The 21,011-nt window shown below is 45.9% G+C and overlaps 2 protein-coding genes across 5 annotated transcripts in view; one reads left to right on the top strand and one right to left on the bottom strand.

The window, feature by feature from the left end:
- Positions 1-9,412, bottom strand: part of MLC1 (modulator of VRAC current 1) — a 50,382-nt gene extending 40,970 nt beyond the window's left edge. For all 3 annotated transcript variants that reach the window (XM_083182896.1, XM_083182897.1, XM_083182895.1), the window contains exons 1-3: positions 9,310-9,412; positions 8,720-8,890; positions 8,207-8,296 (exon numbers count right to left, since the gene is read on the bottom strand). In XM_083182896.1, the coding sequence (XP_083039022.1) occupies positions 8,207-8,296; positions 8,720-8,884 (255 nt within the window). In that variant the 5' untranslated portion in view covers positions 8,885-8,890; positions 9,310-9,412. The remainder of the gene's footprint in view (positions 1-8,206; positions 8,297-8,719; positions 8,891-9,309) is intronic.
- A 4,888-nt stretch (positions 9,413-14,300) lies between these two features.
- MOV10L1 (Mov10 like RNA helicase 1) overlaps positions 14,301-21,011 on the top strand; it is a 110,933-nt gene continuing 104,222 nt past the window's right edge. Inside the window, exons 1-2 of one of the 2 annotated variants that reach the window (XM_083182892.1) lie at positions 14,301-14,659; positions 17,326-17,510. In XM_083182892.1, coding sequence (XP_083039018.1) covers positions 14,578-14,659; positions 17,326-17,510 — 267 coding nt within the window. In that variant the 5' untranslated portion in view covers positions 14,301-14,577. The remainder of the gene's footprint in view (positions 14,660-17,325; positions 17,511-21,011) is intronic. The other variant, XM_083182893.1, reaches the window with a different exon arrangement.

Below are 21,011 nucleotides of genomic sequence, written 5' to 3'. Positions count from 1 at the left end.
CCAGCATTCCTACACCTGTGTGCTTCCAAGACCCTGCACCAGCGTTCCTACACCTGTGTGCCTTCAAGACCCTGCACCAGTGTTCACCTGTTCCTGCATTACAAGTACCTGCACCAGTGTTATTCTGTACCCGTATCCAGTACCTGCTTCCTGTCCCAGCACCTGTGTTCCCAAGTTGCCTGCACCTGTGTTCCCAAGTTGCCTGCACCTGTGCTTCCAGTTACCTGCACCTGTGCTTCCAAGTTATCTGCAACTGTGTTCATCTGTGCCAGTGTTCATCTGTTCCTGCCTTCCGAAGTTACCTGCACCTGTGCTTCTGAGTTACTTGCACCTGTGCTTCCGACTCACCTGGACCTGTGTTCATCTGCACCAGTGTTCATCCGTTCCTGCATTCCGAGTTACCTGCACCTGTGCTTCCGAGTTACCTGCACCTGTGCTTCCGAGTTACCTGCACCTGTGCTTCCGAGTTACTTGCACCTGTGCTTCCGACTCACCTGTACCTGTGTTCATCTGCACCAGTGTTCATCCGTTCCTGCATTCCGAGTTACCTGCACCTGTGCTTCCGAGTTACCTGCACCTGTGCTTCCGAGTTACCTGCACCTGTGCTTCCGAGTTACCTGCACCTGTGCTTCCGAGTTTCCTGCACCTGTGACCACTTGCACCCGCACGCTCCAGCATCTGCACCTGTGTCCACCTGCCTCTGCGTGCCTCAGTACCTGCACCCGCAACCACCTTCACCACTGCCTACCGTGCTTCCGGCACCTGCTCTCCAGTGGTCCAACTCCGTGCTTCCGGCACCTGCACTCCAGTGGACCTACTCTGTGCGTTCCAGCTCCTGTGCTCCCGTGCCTCTACTACGTGCCTCCAAGTAACCTATCAGTTCCCAGCTTTCCAAAGACTTTTACAGACTTTCAAATGTCCCCTGTACCAGTTCATTCAATGCAATAAACTTTACTCATTTGTATCCACTTGCCTCCGTCCTGTTTCCATTGGGTTGTCAGCTAGCCACCAAGGTCACTCCCGGGTCCCAAATCCCCAGTCGTGACAGTATGCAAAAGCCCCTGGACTTGGCTAGTGACTTTAAAGTGGCTATGCAAAATCTGACAGCAATACCAATGGGAACCTACCACCACTCACTTATCCAGCTGCAAGAACTTTTGGCAAAAATTTTTCCCATAATAACTACGTTACTCAGTTACACTCCTGAGGTTGTGAAGCCCATCAACTACAGCTCCAAAGTGAAAGGAGTCTCAGTGAAAGTACCTGTGAAATCTGAAAGGCCTCCCAACCTTCAGAGCGAAATTTCTGTCCAGGGCAAGCGGAGGTCCCAGCTTTCAGAATCTGAACGCCAAAGACGCAGGTCTCTCCATTTATGTTTCTACTGTGGTAATCCAGACCACTTCATTGAGAATTGTTCACTCCGCAAGCCCAAGAACAAAGTGATTCTGACCACATCCAGTCTTCAGCCCCAAGTGGGGGTCCGCAGTCTTCAGCCCCAAGTGGGGGTCCGCAGTCTTCAGCCCCAAGTGGGGGTCCGCAGTCTTCAGCCCCAAGTGGGGGTCCGCAGTCTTCAGCCCCAAGTGGGGGTCCGCAGTCTTCAGCCCCAAGTGGGGGTCCGCAGTCTTCAGCCCCAAGTGGGGGTCCGCAGTCTTCAGCCCCAAGTGGGGGTCCGCAGTCTTCAGCCCCAAGTGGGGGTCCGCAGTCCTGTGTCCACTCCGGTTCCAGACGGTTCAAGTACCTCCATTGATGATCCGGTTCCAGCCGTCAGTCAGGAGGCTCATTCGGTTCCAGCCGATTCCGACACCTCTGGACCTCATCCGGTCCTATCCGTCAGTCCAGAGTCCACTCCGGTCCCAGCCGGTTCAAGTACCTCCATTGATGATCCGGTTCCAGCCGTCAGTCAGGAGGCTCATTCGGTTCCAGCCGATTCCGACACCTCTGGACCTCATCCGGTCCCATCCGTCAGTCCAGAGTCCACTCCGGTCCCAGCCGGTTCAAGTACCTCCAATGATGATCCGGTTCCAGCCGTCAAGTCAGGAGGCTCATTCGGTTCCAGCCGATTCCGACACCTCTGGTTCTCATCCGGTCTTAACCGTCAGTCCAGAGTCCATGCCGGTCCCAGCCGGTTCAAGTATATTCAGGGATCATCCGTTGCCATCCATCAATCCTGAGTCCATGCCGGTCCCAGCCGGTTTAAGCATCTTCAGTGATCATCCGGTCCCATCCGTCAATCCAGAGTCCCTGCCGGTCCTAGCTGGTTCAAGTACAATCGGATGTCCTCCGGTTCCAGCTGGTCCAAGTTTGTCTACTTCCACGTCTGTACTATCCTTCAGCCCAGAGACTCTCCCAAACTTACCTGATCCTGATAATTCCAGCCTGTCTTCTATCGACTCCCACTGTGTTGAAAAAACAGTTAGTACTCTAGAGACTCTATACTTTAACACAGATTTAGCTCAGTCCTCCAAGATGGAACTCCCCGAACAAGATCAAGCTCTTCTTGACCAATATATCAAAAATTTTCGGGCTGCCAGAAAACAGGCTGGTTCACAGTCGTCACCGAAGACTCAGTCCATAGATATGGAACTAAATTATATGGCTCTGTCTCCTTCCAAAGATTCCTTCGAGTTTTCTGCTGAATATCCCACATCTTCAAGGTCTGTACCCATGAGCTTAAGAGTTGGCTGTGTTTCTCTGTCTCATCCTCAAGTGGAACCTTCTACGGTACCTTGCCCCAACAAGTCTTCAGAAACCTCCAGTCAGAGCAAGGCAGTCTTAACTCTAGACATGGATTCTGATTCCGAGTATGATGAGGATTATGACTCTACCCCTTTCCTTGAAAATCCTGTTTCACCTTGCCATGTCTTACCTCTGAGAAAAATTCAGTTAGATGCTAAAGATGGCTATCCGAAAGCCCCTGGATATCGAACAAGATTTAATTTGAGTCCTAGTGGTGCCTTAGCCTCAAGGGCCCGATCTTCTCGTGTCTCAGTTCCAGTCAAAAATACTTCAGTTATCCCTGATGAATTTGATTCTACGTCTTTCTCCAGTGGTCCTCTTCGTCCAAGTCAAGTGTTCCTTCAGGACGGAAGTCATCCTCATTATCGTGTCCAATGGAATGGGAATTCCGTTTACATCGACGATGGATGGTCCACCTGTTCTGATGATGAGGCAGAATTGTGACTCTTCTTCAAAGTTCCTGAAGTGTCCGGTGGCCACCCGTAAAGGGGGGGTACTGTCACAATCCTGCCAAAACTCAGTGTGTTTGTCCTGTCTTACCTGCCTGTCAGTCTTGTTTCTCAGCCTGCTGCAGCAAGATCAAGATCTGAGCTTGTAATGAGCACCTGGGTGATTCTGATTCAGCCATTAACTCTGTGGTTACCACTTGAAAGATACAAGTTCCCTGTTGGCCTCATCCAGAGACTGTTCCAGGTGTGGCCATTCCCAATCACCCGGATGGCCAATCAGTGCTGCTCTGAGGGGTTATCCTCCCAGCCCTGCATAGACACTTTGCTTTTGCATTATTGTCAATAACTTGGAAGGAAGCTTCAGCTTGTGTTCCTGCTTAAGCTCTGTGGTATTCCAGTTACCCAGCATTTGTATCCTGCTTCCAAGCATTCCTACACCTGTGAGCTTCCAAGACCCTGCACCAGCATTTCTACACCTGTGAGCTTCCAAGACCCTGCACCAGCATTCCTACACCTGTGTGCTTCCAAGACCCTGCACCAGCGTTCCTACACCTGTGTGCCTTCAAGACCCTGCACCAGTGTTCACCTGTTCCTGCATTACAAGTACCTGCACCAGTGTTATTCTGTACCCGTATCCAGTACCTGCTTCCTGTCCCAGCACCTGTGTTCCCAAGTTGCCTGCACCTGTGTTCCCAAGTTGCCTGCACCTGTGCTTCCAGTTACCTGCACCTGTGCTTCCAAGTTATCTGCAACTGTGTTCATCTGTGCCAGTGTTCATCTGTTCCTGCCTTCCGAAGTTACCTGCACCTGTGCTTCTGAGTTACTTGCACCTGTGCTTCCGACTCACCTGGACCTGTGTTCATCTGCACCAGTGTTCATCCGTTCCTGCATTCCGAGTTACCTGCACCTGTGCTTCCGAGTTACCTGCACCTGTGCTTCCGAGTTACCTGCACCTGTGCTTCCGAGTTACTTGCACCTGTGCTTCCGACTCACCTGTACCTGTGTTCATCTGCACCAGTGTTCATCCGTTCCTGCATTCCGAGTTACCTGCACCTGTGCTTCCGAGTTACCTGCACCTGTGCTTCCGAGTTACCTGCACCTGTGCTTCCGAGTTACCTGCACCTGTGCTTCCGAGTTACCTGCACCTGTGCTTCCGAGTTTCCTGCACCTGTGACCACTTGCACCCGCACGCTCCAGCATCTGCACCTGTGTCCACCTGCCTCTGCGTGCCTCAGTACCTGCACCCGCAACCACCTTCACCACTGCCTACCGTGCTTCCGGCACCTGCTCTCCAGTGGTCCAACTCCGTGCTTCCGGCACCTGCACTCCAGTGGACCTACTCTGTGCGTTCCAGCTCCTGTGCTCCCGTGCCTCTACTACGTGCCTCCAAGTAACCTATCAGTTCCCAGCTTTCCAAAGACTTTTACAGACTTTCAAATGTCCCCTGTACCAGTTCATTCAATGCAATAAACTTTACTCATTTGTATCCACTTGCCTCCGTCCTGTTTCCATTGGGTTGTCAGCTAGCCACCAAGGTCACTCCCGGGTCCCAAATCCCCAGTCGTGACACCATCATTCTATTACTCCATTCAGTCCCAGCTGATTCCTGTCTCCAAGTCGGTCTGTTGTTAGCCAGTTTGTTTTATCACTATCTACTATTGCAAAGGCAACGGAATCTGCTGCGCTATTTAAGAAAATGTAGATAAATAAATAATTGATTGCCAGCTTTGTTAGCTGCACCTTCCTACTGTATATGTGTAAACATTTCATTAAACCTCCTCGGTTTAGTTTGACTACAGCCATAGGGGGCGATTCTCTAACACAGAAATGCGGTAAAAACCCCATTATCGGGGTTTTTACCGCATTTCTGTATGCTCTAACATCCCTCTGCAGTGGCAGCGCTGCGGAGGGAATCGCCAGCAAAAGCTGTTGATTCCCTGCAGAAGCCTACGGGCTTCTAACCGCAGCGCTGTGTGAGGGATCCGTCACGGATCCATCCCAGCATGCCCTGCGGCTGGCACGTCACTCTGCGCATGCGCAGATGGACTCCCTGGTCACAGACCCAGAAGTCCGGCACCGCATCGCAAGGCACAGCTCTTATCGCAAGAGCTGTCCCTTGCGTTAATAACGGCATATGTTAGAACATATACAAAAGCAAAAACAATTTCACCTATGGCGCTGTAGACTCAAAGCTGCAAATGACAGAAATATGATGGTCACCGGACCATCCAAATGGACAATAGACAAAACAAAAAGTCTGTCTCCTTGCGCTATGAGTGTTCCAATGCGATTTCCAAACTTTTTTTCTCTCTCAAACTCCCAAATACAGATATGTGAAGCAAGAAAAAAATAACAAGTTTTGTAATAAAACAATATTATAAGGAGTTCTTCCTCCAAAACGTGTGGGGAAATGGATGGAAAGGGTGCTCCCAGAGTTTCCAGAAGGTCCCCAAAAGGACTTTTTTAGGGGGTCACCTCACTCGTGTATATGGACAGAAGCTTACATGTATTCTTACATATAACATATCACACTAGTGTGTGATATTATTGCTGTGAGGATTGTGGGTTTGCACGTATTTTATCGGAATAAAAGGTTTTTATTTGGAAAAGAATCATTGTTGGAGTCCGTACCTGGTAAAAGATACCTTTATAGGAGTCGTCATATCTGTTATATGTAAGAATACATGTAAGCTTCTGTCCATATACACGAGTGAGGTGACCCCCTAAAAAGTCCTTTTGGGGACCTTCTGGAAACTCTGGGAGCACCCTTTCCATCCATTTCCCCACACGTTTTGGAGGAAGAACTCCTTATAATATTGTTTTATTACAAAACTTATTCTTTTTTTCTTGCTTCACATATCTGTATTTGGGAGTTTGAGAGAGAAAAAAGTTTGGAAATCGCTTTGGAACACTCATAGCGCAAGGAGACAGACTTTTTGTTTTTGTCTATGTTAGAACATATGCCGTTATTAATAATGCGTTGCCTGGCGAAGGGGGGCGATAGAGGGCTGCGGATTTTACAACATCCCGTCCTTAGTGTTTCGAGTTTCTTACTGATCAGAGCCAGACACAAACCTCAGGCCTGACAAATATATATATAAATATATATTACATATCATTATCACTGAAGAGATCTACCCTTACAGAGTGGGACAGCGTTCAGATGCTGATAATAATTGCAGACCACAAGAATTTGCTGCAATTGTAGCTACACAAGATGAGTTACTGCAACTAATATATAATAAATGACATACATGGCCGTAAATATATCTAGCCTCAATACGCCGCATAATGAGAGATGCCTGGCAAAAGTAAGTTGCCAGATCCTCTGCTACTGTTGGGCATCTTTTTGCCACAACTTGTATGTTAGTCGCAACAAAATGTGACTAGGACATACCATGAAACCATGCTGATTAATTTGATATATAACACATGTATATTGTGTGTGACTAAGAGGGTTATTCTAATTTCTTTGGTCCCCCGTGCGTGGGTTGGCAGCGGGGGGCACAGCCCATGGGAACGCCCATCGTTTCATGGGCGTTCCCATAAAAATGCTGGGTGTTCCCATGCAGATCGGCTGGTAACGCGGGGGTGGGCAGCTGACGTCAGCAGATGTCAGCTGCCCGTCTGCTTCCCGCACAGGTCGCCGACCATCAAATTACTTTTCCCCCGCACCCAAGCTGTGCGGGAGATCACGGGTGGGAGGGGGGGTAGCCAGCACTGTGGGCGGAGTTTAGTCCACACGCAACTCTGCAAATTTTGCAGCTTTGCGTGAGGACCAGAATAAGGTCCCAAGTCTGCATTGGAATAAAGCTGTGGCTGCTACATTGTAGTACTACATGTACTAATTCAGAAACTCAGTCACACACAGAAACACATGTGTCATACATGAAATCACTCAGCACAGTCTCCTGGTGCAAAAGGCCCCCATACACAGGTCCGATGTGGCCTGTTTTTAGCTGATTCTGATGGATCAGGCAAACGAATCAGATAAGAACTGACCAAATGGGATGTGTTCTGACATCCGATCCGATGCTGGGCCCAGTGCGTATCGGATCAGAGCAGGGATCATATGTTCTGCACATATGATCTCTGGATTTGGCCCCCTCCCGGTGGCGGGGAAGGTGATCGCATGCGATATATTGCATGTGAAAAGACTGCATGAGGTGCATCACATTTGATCCTCCAGGCGGTTCAAGGGGGATCTGATGGAAATACACTGCTGTGATACATCACAGCAGTGTATGGCCACCTTAAGACACATTTTTTGCAAAAAGAAATGCAAAAAAGATGTCTGACACTAGGAGATTCTCAAGGGAACGGTCATGTCAAGAGAAGCTGCTTGGAATAACCGCAACAAAGATGTCTGAGGACATACAGTATCTGTACATCATGATACCTGATAATAATCCTATTACAATCAGTTGGTGTTTGGTCATCTTCCTCATTCACAGACAAACGTAGTTTAAGCCAAACATGATCCAGCCACTTGACCAGGGAGCTAAACTATTAAATTTTTCCAGTCTGGTTACAGGTATAGGATGAGTGGCTAAAATAAAAGATGAACCCGGTGCTCAATTCTTGGGAAAAGCAAGAGATCACCTCACATAATGCCTCGTTTATCACCACAAAACACTAACAAAAAATGATGTAATGATAAACATAACCTTAACTGTGTACATGATGAATTGCAATATAAAGTTATTAATATACCCAACATTCTTGAGAATAAAGCTATAAAACTTTATCTCGACTTTTCTATGATCTAACACAGAGTCAACAAACTGATTACAGCAAGCAACCTGAAGTCCCAGAATGTTTCTCATAAACACGTGCTTTGGACAGTATAAAATGGCAGTCTCTACGCACATGGCATGTAAAAATGTGCCTTTCGAGGAAACCTTAAAGATTTAAAGCACAGTGATGTTAATATGGAATAGTTATTTATTGAATAGTCAGATATTTGCTTAATATGCAGTTTTGTGTGGATGACAAGTATGTTTACTGCCAATCATACTTACAGATCCTGCAGCGCATCTTAAGTAGTCCATTTCCGAGGGGAATACATTACCAAGGTAAAGCGAAAATCCTGATGTAGCAAGAAGACAACTCTGTGGTGATATAAAAAAAAGCAAAGGGCACAGTAAATAAGAAACACGGTGAATAATTATTAACATTTACTTTTCTATTGCTACCATATACTGTTGTGCTGTACAACTGGGAACACAATAATGGGCAATAACACAGATAAAGGGAAAATAGTGCCCTGCCTGTAGGCTATGGAAAATAGGAATCTGATCCATTATCAGTGCAAAGTGGTCCAGCCAGATTGCAGAATTCCTTACTCATATTTACACATGAGACATGCAGTTTTTACTAGAGCTAAAAATGTCACTGCAAACATTATTAACCCCTGGAGTGCCAAGTGAATTTGGTTAAATTGCCTAATCTAACTACATATTGACATTATAGGCATCATTCATAGAGGATACAAGTTTTTAGCAGATGCCAAAAAGAAGAATTGCTACACCTACCCCAATCAGCAGAGAAAACACACATGTTTTGTACTTGACACAAGGGTGTACACCATCAAGTGACTTCAAATCTGCATAGTACTTCCTACTTTCTGCCATCCCAAGATCCAAAGTGGCCGTTCTGTCACAGCTATATTCTTCATTGTATCCTTCTTCTCTTGTCATACTGACCTAAAAACAAACACACAGGCTCACAGATCTTGTTACCCACCTTTATTTCAGCATGTTCACTCTACCGTGATTTCTTCCCAAAGCTAACTACCATAAAATAACAATGTTGCTTTACCTTCTTTTTGGATGAACAACAGTGTGAACATTTAGGGAATTAATGGTTCAGTATGTACAGAAAATACACCACAAACCCAGATGCAAAAAAAATTATTGACAGAGTAAATAAAAAACACGTTTTTATGCAGCACTGCAGTAGAATGTGAAACGGTTTACAGAAAATACTGTGCTTGCAGACTGAAAAACAAACTGATTTATGCAAATCAAAAATGTTTGGTTTTCTTCACAAGGTAACATTCATGTCCAGTTTATCACTCTATCATGAAATGCTAGCCATATCATGCAAACTAATACATACATACCTCTGGCTAGATGGACGTCAGAAAGAAGCAGTGCCGAGTTGCCCTGTAGGCAGTCAGTTTCATGCTGTATTGGAAAAGTTTAATGTGAAAGTGCCTCTATTCACATACAGGACAAAGGCAGAGGAAAAACTGAACTTAGCCAGAGAACACAAATGCCACTTGAATTTTAATGAGGGAGAAAGTGCAGTAGAAGATGGATGGGTAGGGATTAATAGTGCTCCAGTAAACTAACTTATTAAAACACAAAAGTTTGCTAAATATTAGTTATAATAAGGATATTGCATCCACATTTCTCTACAAAAGTAATTGTCCTTTACCAGGAGAGTAATTATACATCTATGATACAGTAAAAACATATTGGACCTTAGTTAGGTACGTTCGGCCGGCCGTGTGCGTTCAGCATGGGGGTGTCATCGGGGGGGATATGGTCATTAGGTCTACACCAACTAGGTCGACAAGCATTGGGTCGACACCACTAGGTCAACAGGCAGCAAGGTCGACATGGGTTTATGATGACATGGGCCAAAGTCAACCCACACCGTCATCGGGCTGGTCACAATAACATATGGGAACGTCCAGCGTTTCATGGGCGTTCTCATGGTAATAGCATATGACGCGGGGGGTGGGCAGCTGACATCACCGGATGTCAGCTGGCCTCCCGCTTCCTTCTGAATGTGCACGCATATGTAAGTTACATATGCATGCACGTTACACATCATTCGATGGTCGCCACCCATCAAATGATGTGGGTGTTACCCCGCAGGCTGCCAATGGATGTTTATGTAAAACATTTATTTTTTCGACTCTCCTTCCAGGAAAATATTCAACTGTTTCTGTAGACAGGAGCACAAACTTCATTTCCGCCGCTACTCCCAGAGATAGTGAGCTGAAATTTGCGAAGTCACCCATTTCAGCATTCAAATAGGACTTTTCGCGTCACGCTGATAATGAGCGTGAAAAAAATATCGCTCAGTAATCAGGTGTGATAATTCCGCACTCTATTTGCATAAAAATAGCAAAGTAACATAAACATTACATACTAAATGGAAGGGTAGGTACGTCGCTGTGCAGTGTGACCTCTAACATCACACCATGCAGCTGCATAACCTTAGTGCTGGGCAGAGCCTGAGATGCTGGTGCTCAGAGCTGCCCAGCAGATAAAAGTCAAATGCAAATTTTGATCTAAAAATCCCAGGATTGGAGGGTCCAATACAGGGATTGGAATACCGTCATTTTGTGCCCTAAATCCCAGGATCCCGCCAATGTTGATCCCGGGATTGGAATCTCTAGTCACACCACAGCTTTAACAATGCACAACAGAACATTATTCATATTGGTTTGGGGTGTACACTGCGCTTGCTTAGAATGGTTAATGTTTTGGGTGCTGCTTAGCCTCAGGGGTTACCCGCTTCCCCTGTGGGTCATAAATGGAAACAAGGATGGGTTGGGCTGAAGCGCTTCAGCCCAACCCATCCTTGTTTCCATTTAGAACATTATTCATACATTATAGCACATTTCAAGACATCTGGCATAATTTATCCTACACTATAGGAGTATAGGGGGACCGACAGCTCAGTTGAGCTCAGCCAAACAGGCGAGCGATGCTGCTGTAGCGTTCCTTGATTGGCTGCTGGGTCCTGCTGTGACAGGAGTCAGGGGTGGACCCGGCATTTGGGGGAAGGAAGCCCATGTGTATACATAGGCTTCCTTCAGTCCATTTAGATTTGGGGTATTTTTTAACCCATGGACTATTTTTACAGGGAAGCCTGCACAGATCTGACTGGTCCATGCAGGCTTCAGCCAAATATTCCTGGAAAATGAGGAGTATCTTCCAGTCTTATCTGAATTCAGCAGTACGAATGTTAATAAATGAGCACACCACCATAGAACTCATTGCCATATATGGCCGAGTTCTATCAATGGTGTATTTATTTGTACACCAGAATTTGTCTGAGCTTGCCATATATAAATACAGCAAATCAGCCGAATTCGGCTGATAGTAAATTAGAAAATGCTATGTTACCGGCCGTATTTGACATCAAATGGGTATGAATGGGTGCGTATCCATTCGATCTTAGTAAATTCCCCCCAGTGTCTGAAATACTTAGTATATATTGCTCCGCTTGGGAGGATTTATTACATGATTGATACTTAATTTAAAAACTTATACACATGCATTAGGTACTGTAAATTCCCATATCACACAAACTCAGCATGTAAAAGGTATAGTTTACCCCTCTCTATATAGCAGCTATTTGGGACACAGTACTTATATATTGGTGGTGGTTCCTAATGTTGGCACTGCCCACTCAATGTTAGAATCAACCTCCCACTTCCATTTAAAACTGAGCTGCCGGAACCCCTGTGCTGCCGAATCCACCTGCACTGAAAACATAGCCACCTCTTACACTAAAGGATAGAGCTGGCAATCCTGTACTGCCTGTAACTGTTGTCTCCCTTGATCTGAGGACACTGCCATCCCTCTAAACACCACAAACGTATCAAAAATCGGTAATCAAGTAGGAAGGAGCCCTCCCAGGGTACTGCCGGGGGAGTTCAAAGGAAAAAAGATCTGACTTGTGCATCAAACAGGTCAGACCTGTGTATGGCCACCATAAAGGCCACCATACCCCAGGCAATTAAGCTGCAATTTGGGATCTTTTTCCCTGCAATTGCAGCAATCAATCGCAGGAAAAAGGCCCAAATTGCAAGTGAACGACAAGAGGTCCGATGTGATGTGTGGTCCGGAGCACATCGCATCAGAGTTGCGCCTGCTGGAGAAGCAACTTGCAGGATTGTTTCTGAGCTGGGCATTGCATGTGATCCTGCCGCCCAGGAATGTCCCAGGTGACTCAAGGGGACATTGCGTGGGACTTCTCAGAGGAAGTCCCACGCAATGTTTCTAATTGAAGTCACCGTAATTTATGGGAACCTTAAGCTCCTTTTTATTTAAATTTTTGGTACTTGTGTATGATCTGGGTGCCCATCGCATCGCATACCACTAATTAAGGTATGCGATGGGACCCGATTTCCGGGCCCCCAGACCCGCACTGTACGATAAAATATTGCATCGCATTCCATTAGAAATGGCATGCGATGCGATATTAAATTGTACAAGCACCCTGATGGGTGATTACTATGTTAAATGCAACCCCATTGTTTATGCCACCCCCAATATCAATGGCCATCCGAAGCGTGGCGAGCGCAGCGTGTCTGTGAGGGGCGGCGGTACGCGTCCTCCGACCTTTTCATACACCCACTATCCACGTCGGCGTGGAGTTGATTTTAGATAGTGTGGGGAGCGCAGCGAGCCACCGAGCCCGAAGCGTGGCGAGCGGACGCGGATTACATGTGAAGTAATCCGCGTCCACTCGCCATGCTTCGGGCTCGGGGGCTCGCCACACTATCTAAAATCAACTCCACGCCGACGTGGATAGTGGGGGTATGAAATGGTCGGAGGACGCGTACCCCCGCCCCACGCGGGCTCGCTGCGCTCGCCACACTTCGGGTGGCCATTGATAGTGGGGGTGGCGTTAACAATGGGGGTGCATTTAACATAGTAATCACCCATCAGGGTGCCTGTACAATTAAAAATCGGGTCCAATTGGATCGCATGCGATGCGACCAAAAATATGTCGTACGATGGAAATCTTGGGCGCACTGATAATACACAAGTACCAATTTTTTTTTAAAGTGTATACATAATATAATGTTCTAAAAACAATACTTGAGATAGACATACTGAAATTGTAACATACAGTAAGCTACTTACTCGAACTTCAGCGTAATCCAACTATACTTCCTAACTAGTGGGAGAAAGGAGCATCATTTGACAGGGAAAGGTACAAGGTCCGGGCATGGTAGCCCTCTTGGATGCTTGCCAATTGGTTACTAAAGGCAGTAGTCGACCCCTTGCCTGTTTCCTGTTTACATCCTGCTATCTAACCACCACCCCCTCGCTTGCACCTCTTGTAATCTGTCTGTCTCCCCTTCCTACTAGATTGTAAGCTCCTCCGAGTAGGGCCCTCTTCCCTCCTGTTGTCAAAGCCCACTTCTCTTCACATTTCACTCACAGCTTTCCTTTACTCCAACACTCAGTGACCATCTTCATACTCATCTCCATCATTGGCCTCAAGCCTCTAGTTGTATGTTGATTGGGTCCTCACTACTTACATTTAAGCTGTAATGTGTATTGAACTGTGGTGCTCTTTATTTGTACTATATTTTTGTTATTTATTCAATGTTATGCCAAGTTTTGTCTCCCTGTATTGTTCCTTTGTACGGCGCTGCGAAACACTTGTGGCGCCTTATAAATAAAATAATAATAATAATAGGTGGTGGCTTGGATAGTGACAGTTAGGGATAGCCAATGTCGAATAGTTTTGCCATCGATGGGGGAGAACCAAATGGTTTCCGAACATCGATGTCAAGCTTAAAGGAGTTTTGTTTCGCTTTTTTCCCCCAAGAGGCCCGGAACACGGAGCATAGCCCTGCCCCCGACACTCGTGAAGACCTGTCCCTGTATTCAGATTTTTGATTGGCGAATCAGTCAAAGAAAATGGATGACCATTGATATGTAAAAAAAATGGCATCCCTAGTGACAGTGCAGGGCCACCGGCCTTGTTTCTACCCCCTACCCCCCCCCCCCCCCCGCGTGAAAGTTGGGATGGTCATCGATGGTTTATGGCCGATGTTGAATACTTTTGCCATCGATGTGGGAGGACCAGATCGTTTCCCTACATCGATGGCAAAGGAGAACTGATATTTCTTTTTTTTTTCCAAAGTGCCGAGACACGGAGCATAGCTACATCCTCCGACACCTAAAAGCCCCCGGTTTCTGATAGACCATTAAGTCAAAAATAATGGATGACCATCGATAGCTTAAACTATCAATGCTTATCCATCAAATAGTAGAATACTGGTTGCAGAATCGCCATCGATAGCGACTGCACCGATGGCCATCCCTAAGTGAAAGCCTTGCTCCTCCCGCTAGGGCTCAGCAGTTACCGTGACTGTACCCCCGCATGGGCAGCGTGGTGATGACGACATAAAAAAGCTCCACCGCTCCGTTATTAGCGTTACCAGAGCGCTCTTACTGCTGCTGGCACCGGGGTGCAGCAGTGGTCGTACGGAGGCGGAGGGTAGCAGCAGCAGGGGCCGGCTTATATCCGCGAGCAGCAGCAGCAGCATATAGGACGGGAGCCACTGCTGCCGCAGGGACAGTCACAGCACGCACTGCACAGCGGGAGAGGCGCCGGAGTGACAGCCATGTTCGGCCTGCTCAACAAAGTGGGAGCGTTTTTCTGGAGGAGAGCGGATACGTGGCATCATGGCCAAGCGTTTCTAACAGGTACATAAGGAGCCTGTTATGGGTTCCTGATTGTGGTCACCGCCTGGCAGTTTTGAAGGAGACGCGCAGATCACGTTCCCCATTACAGACACCTACTAGTCTCTGGGAGCCTGGAGACGCCACATATGTGACTCCAGAGGGGTAGATGTATGAAGCAGTGATAAGGGAGGAGAATTCACCGGCCAGTCAGCTCCCGACTTAAGTTACAGGCTGGGTTTTAAAAAGGACAGTAAGGAGCTGATTTGCTGGTGATAAAGTACCAGGTACTTTATCACTTCTCCTCCCTTATCACTTCTTCATACATCTACAACTAAGAATGCACACTATAGTAGCATACCTACCAACTTTCAGTGGTGGCTCAGCTGGTCACAATTTTTGGGGCGTGGCCTTGTGGTGAGTGGGCGTGCTATTCAAATTGTGTCACTCATGCGAGGCCACGTCCCCGTTTTGCCACCGCTGCCCCTCTGCCTGTGGGGAATAGACAAACACAGTGTCTATTCACTGCTGCCCAATGGGAGGCAGCGGCGACTCCCAACTGGCCCACCTCACAGCGGGACACTGCTGGCCCCGAGTGGGACGTGGGAACGTCCCAGAAAACGGGACGTTCCCGTGGGAAATGGGACAGTTGGGAAGTATGTAGTAGTTGCAGACTGATAATACGGATTGTTATATGACAATATGGGCGACTGACCTGTGTGATATATAAGGGATGTACTACTGTATAGTTGTCATGCACAGTATATCATAACTAATGATTTAGTTTAATATTTATTTCTCCACATTGGTAGCATCCCGTGCATTTTGGTTACATAATACACCACTGATAATCCGGCACCCTTGCTTCCAGCACCCGGATTATCCAATTTGACAAATTATTCATGGTACAAACAGCTCCCAACAGTTTACCCTCCCAACTAAACCTCCTGCAACCTTAAGCCCCATACACACTAGGCAAGAAAGTACAGTAAAAGATATCGCTCAGAAGGGGCCTTCTAAGCGATATATTTTTCTTTCTCGTCTAGGGCAGGTTGTGGACTTCCTCGTTTCTAACGGGGAAGTCCCTCTGCACGTTCTCAGAGACGCTGGTATCTGCGGAGCGTGCTGGGATGGATCAGTGTCGGGTCCCTCACACAGCAGCGCTGCATACCATATGCTTCTATGTGGTTACACCAGCTAGAGATGGCGTAACCCCTGCAGTGGCGCCCTGTTGGGAAGGGCTTTAGTGCATTTCAAAATGTGTCAAAAACCCAGAAAACTGAATTTTTACGACATTTTTGTTCTAGTACAACCGCCCCAGTGTATACACTTAACATCGTTAACAATTTGCGCTAGTTCAGATGAAAGAGGTCCTCCACAGTCACTTCCTCCTTGCCAGCGCCACCAATATTGGCATTGGCGGGGATTGTGTAGTGTGTATGGGGCTTTAGTGACACCTTCTGCATACTATTCCTCCACTCCTACCTCAGCACTCAAACCAACCAAGCCCTCTTGCAGCATGGTGTGCGGTCATCAGGTCGACCACTCTTGGTCGAAGGCATCTAGTTAGACACCTAAAGATAGCCGACGGCATATAGATTGAAACTAACGGGACTCCCGGGATGGCGATCTAGACATGGTCAACTAACTTGAGGCTTCTAACTAGACACCTATGGTAGAACAGTAGAAATGTTCTACCATACAACTGTAAATGTATTGCAAAAATGATCAGTACGCATAGATGTCCAGAGTAGCCACACTTTGATTGACAGTAAACATGGTGTTTTTGGGTGTGTTTGATGTCTCTGACGTCAGCAATGACCACTTTATCCTGATTCTTGAGCAGCCCTAGTGACTGATGCAGACGGCGGCTTTTTACTTGCAATCCTTTGTGAATTCGCTGATTAGCTAACCATGCTATATTAGGCCCTAAGACTTTTGAGGAAAAAGTGAACAACAGAGGAATGAAGCCAGGTATCTTTCACCATGTTGTGCAAAAAAGATAGGAGGGTTGTAGTATAAGTTTCTGGTTGTGCAGTGCACACCAATTTCACAGTACGGTTGAGAACTGTAATCTCGGACTAAAGATCTTGTGAATTGTGAAGGGACAGAACCATATATAAGCAGCACTGTACATCAAAGTCAGCTTGTTCACTTCCTTCAACAGAATCCACTGGAGAGGCATGATCTTCTATGACTACAAGTGTGGTCTGCCAAAGCAGGAGAGTTTTCACCAACTGCAAGCCACTTTTGATCGTTTTTAACTGGTTTGCAGAATTTTGTTTACGGGAAAGGTTTGCAGAAAGACGAGGAGCACTGCAGCAGACCTGTGTCCGCTATAGAGCAGAGGGAGGTTTGAGTGACTTGGTGCCGAAAAACGCTGGCCACGTTTGTTGGCAGTCCTTCATACTCTGTTGAGACCATAAATGGTGATGAATCCTGGATCCACAGTATGAGACCAAACAAAAGGCAGCTCAAAGGACTCCAGTTGGAGGTCTGTTGCCGCAGAAATTTCAACACCTCCCTATGTAACAGATTAAAGTAGGAAGTATATAATTATTTAAAGGAAATTTTTAAGTAAAAAAAAAATATAGATCTATGTAGATGATAGTAGGTCAAAGGAGGTCATCATTGTAATTATTTTTTTCATTACTGATACTGAATGTTACATTGTTTATATCTTTATGCAGACTCTGAGACTGTAATGGATACAGATGGAGTAGTTACTCGTTTTTGTAATGATTATGGAATGATAAATGACCACATATACTTCACAAATGAAGTTGTTATTGGTCGAGAGCCTTTAAGTGTTGGTCAGAAAGTCACTGTTACTTATAAAAAGGACAAGACATCTGGAGGATGGAAAGCAATTAAGGTAAGACGTACGCTATCCAAATAAATAAATTACAATTTGATCAACCCGTACTTGTACAGGTGTCCTGGAGGTATCGGTTATAACTGACCTAAAATGATCCTTGGACATACAGCATTGTCCATATACATCTATCGCATGTAATCTATAACAAGGAGGTTGTGCTGATTAAAATTAAGATCCATGCCTATACTCTGAAAAATGCTGCGCTTAAGTGTTTTAATAGTAAACGGTAACGCACGGCTGTATGCATAAACAGCCTGGGTCACACACAGAATATAGGAATGCCACATATCATTTCAATCAGCATAAGCTGCTTGTGCATTCTATTTACACATCTTTGTGAATAAGGAACATTGTAATTGAAAAAGTTGCAAGGAAAGTTGCTCAGCGATACAGTCTTTCTACGGCATATCTGACTAGAAGGGCTATTCTTGCAGAGGATAATGAGGGGGCCTGAAGAAGGTTTTAATATAAAACACCGTTGGAAATGGAAAATTAATCATTTGGAAAATGTCAGTTATTGATAACCCAGGCTTTGCAAGTCTTATGGAATGATTTTGCTGAGTTTAAATTCAGTCGTACTGTAGATTTCATCTGGTAAACATACAGCAGCAGGAAAAGTGTAGCCTTCCAGTCTATTTCCATTTGGCAGGTGTGAATTTATGGCTTCCAAAAGATGACCGTAATCATCGGGTACCTGTCCTAACACATATCTTCAGTATGATGATATAGAATTAGATTTCCATGTCAGTTATCTTTATACAGTTATGGGAAACCTCATAGTACACATGGACCAGAAACGGTGATATATGCAACAAATAGCAAATCATTTTTGGTAGATGTACTGAATACCTTTTTAACATAGAAAAAGAAGAACATTTCTGTAACATCCTTTTATTTTCAGGTTCTCTTGTAGTGACACTGAAACTCTATGGGGCCTATGAGCTCTTGGATGAATCTGATGCCTGTAAAATGTGACCACGTGAATTGCATTTGTGTGTATTAAAGTGCTTTACAACTATGTGATTGCTGCATAACCACAGGATTGAATTAAACAATTGTGTTCTAATCTGTAAATTTGTGCTGCCTCAGTATAGCTCCAGGATGAAATAATAGAGATCTTTGTGTAAACTAGGCAGAATCTTACTGGGCAGTCTTCGGAAAATGAGGACACGTTTGTTGTGCAATCAGGCAATGAAAGGCCTAGCTGCGGGAGACCAGATTAGCACAACAGCGGTTTAATAAAGTGTAGTCCTTCAGTCTCAGGGGAGATCCTCTAAACATGCACTGCCAAATAAGCTTGACCTTTAACCAACTATAGTTTAGTCTGTGATGAATTTATTTCTTCATTGACCAGATCAAATATTATATTAATTGACTGTCTTATACACTGTTATTATGTTTTTATTTATTATTTCTAGATTATAATGAACCATTTATAGCCCTAATTCGTAGGTAAAGTGGCCATAAACGTATGCGATTTTGCCCGATTTCACCAGATTCTAACAGATTGGGTCGAGAAATCGGGTGAAAAGCGGTCAACTCGCAGATGTTGGACATCCGATCCAATGCATGGCCCAGTGCGTGTCAGGATCTGGGGGTAGGGGGGGGAGGTTTCAAGAAAAATAGGTTGCGACTTACCGTTCAGACAAGTCACCCTAATCTACAACCCCAACCCTAATGTATGAGGCCCTCTAGAGGCTACAATGTCCATGTTTTGCCAGTATTACATCTGTGACAAATACCACTGCAAGACCCTGGTGTATATATGTGTATTTGCATTTGCAAGTGCTGAGGGACCCACTTTTAGACATAAATACAGCTTAGTGCTTCTTTAGGCACATCATTGGTAGGTGCACATCAGCTCTCTGAATATTGTCCCAATGCGAGTGATTCTGCATCTCTGTGTGCAACCACTAGTAGCGAAACTACCATAAGTTGGACCATCTAGGTGTGTCTGCTTAGCCACAGTCTTGTCACTGCTTAGGAATCCCCAAAACATTTTCAAGGCAGTGCTGAGACCATGCCCCTAAAGCACAACTCTGATTCTGTGCGTACAGTATCTGGATGCTTTTAAAATAAATTGTAAAATGTTTTGGTACTTATGTATTATCACGGCGCCCCCGATATTGATCGCGCAATGTTTTTATCGCATCGCATGCCATGTCGATGCACTGCGATGAGATACGATTTTAGCCCCCTGTTCGATTAAAATTTGTATTAGCACCCTAATGGGTGCTTACAATGTTAAATGAACCCCCACGCCACCCCCCACTATAAACATGAACCCGAAGCGTGGCGAGCGGTGGCGGTACGCGTCCTATGACCTTTTCATACCCCCACTATCCACGCAGCAAGGCGAGCGGACGCGTATACCTGTGAAGTTATGCGCGTCCCCTCGCGGGGCTCGGTGGCTCGCTACGCTTGCCACACTTTATAAAATCAACTCCACGCCGACGTTGATAGTGGGGGTATGAAAAGGTCGTAAGACGCGTACCGCCGCCCCTGCCAGGGCTCGCTGCGCTTGCCACGCTTCGGGTTCACGTTTATAGTGGGGGGTTGCATTCAACATTGTAAGCACCCATTAGGGTGCATTTAACATTGTAAGCTCCCATTAGGGTGCTTATACAATTTTTAATCGCATTGTATGCCATATACAATGCCATACAATTGTAAAATTGTATGACATTGTACAACATCGTGCGATATCGCATCGCATACCATCGTATGCCTTATAGTATATGATGCGATGGGTGCTGTGATAATACACAAGTACTCATGTTTTAAAACCTTGTGCAACTGGACTTTAGAAAGAAAATATAATATATGTCTTTTGTGAACTGTGTATAGAATTAGTAATCCTTTGCAGTAGTATGGAGAGTTTAAGAAGGTGGTATTGAAACTCCACCTGAGCCTGCCTGACCTAGTATCATTCTCTGGGGAGTTCTCATTGCAGTGTTTCTGTTACTATAGCGGGATGCAGTTCAAATCCCGGCGTTCAAAATCCCAACCGCCGAAATCCCGACACTTTCTCCCTCCGTGTGTCTACGACACCCATAGAGGGAGAATAAATTAGTGAGCCGAGCGTAGCGAGGCTCCGGGCCCTCCACCGGGCAGTCCATGTCCCCCCTTGTCGGGATTTCGGCGGTCAGGATTTTGAACGCCGGCATTTCATATCATTCCCACTATAGCTATGGCTTCTCACAGCACAGGTTGAAATGAGCAGACAATAGATTTGTAGTTTCTCAATTGTTTTCCTTTGCACTACAACTTAGGGTTTGAATTCTGCACATGCGCAAACCCCCAGAGCGAACTTCTTAGGCGAGTTTCTCACTTGTTTAACCTTTTGCAGGAGGAGGGGAGGGAAGGGGGGTGGCAGCAGGAGAACGCCCATAAAATGCACCAAAATCAGGGTTCTCAAAATCGTGCTATATCGCGTATTTTACCCGAAAACGGTCCCCGGGGACTCAGATTTAAAAACTAAAGGGGTCCCCGAGGACG

Source organism: Crinia signifera, chromosome 4 (genome assembly GCF_055691185.1).
Source record: "Crinia signifera chromosome 4, ASM5569118v1, whole genome shotgun sequence".
Lineage (NCBI taxonomy): Eukaryota > Metazoa > Chordata > Amphibia > Anura > Myobatrachidae > Crinia > Crinia signifera.
This window is presented reverse-complemented; position numbering and strand designations above follow the sequence as displayed.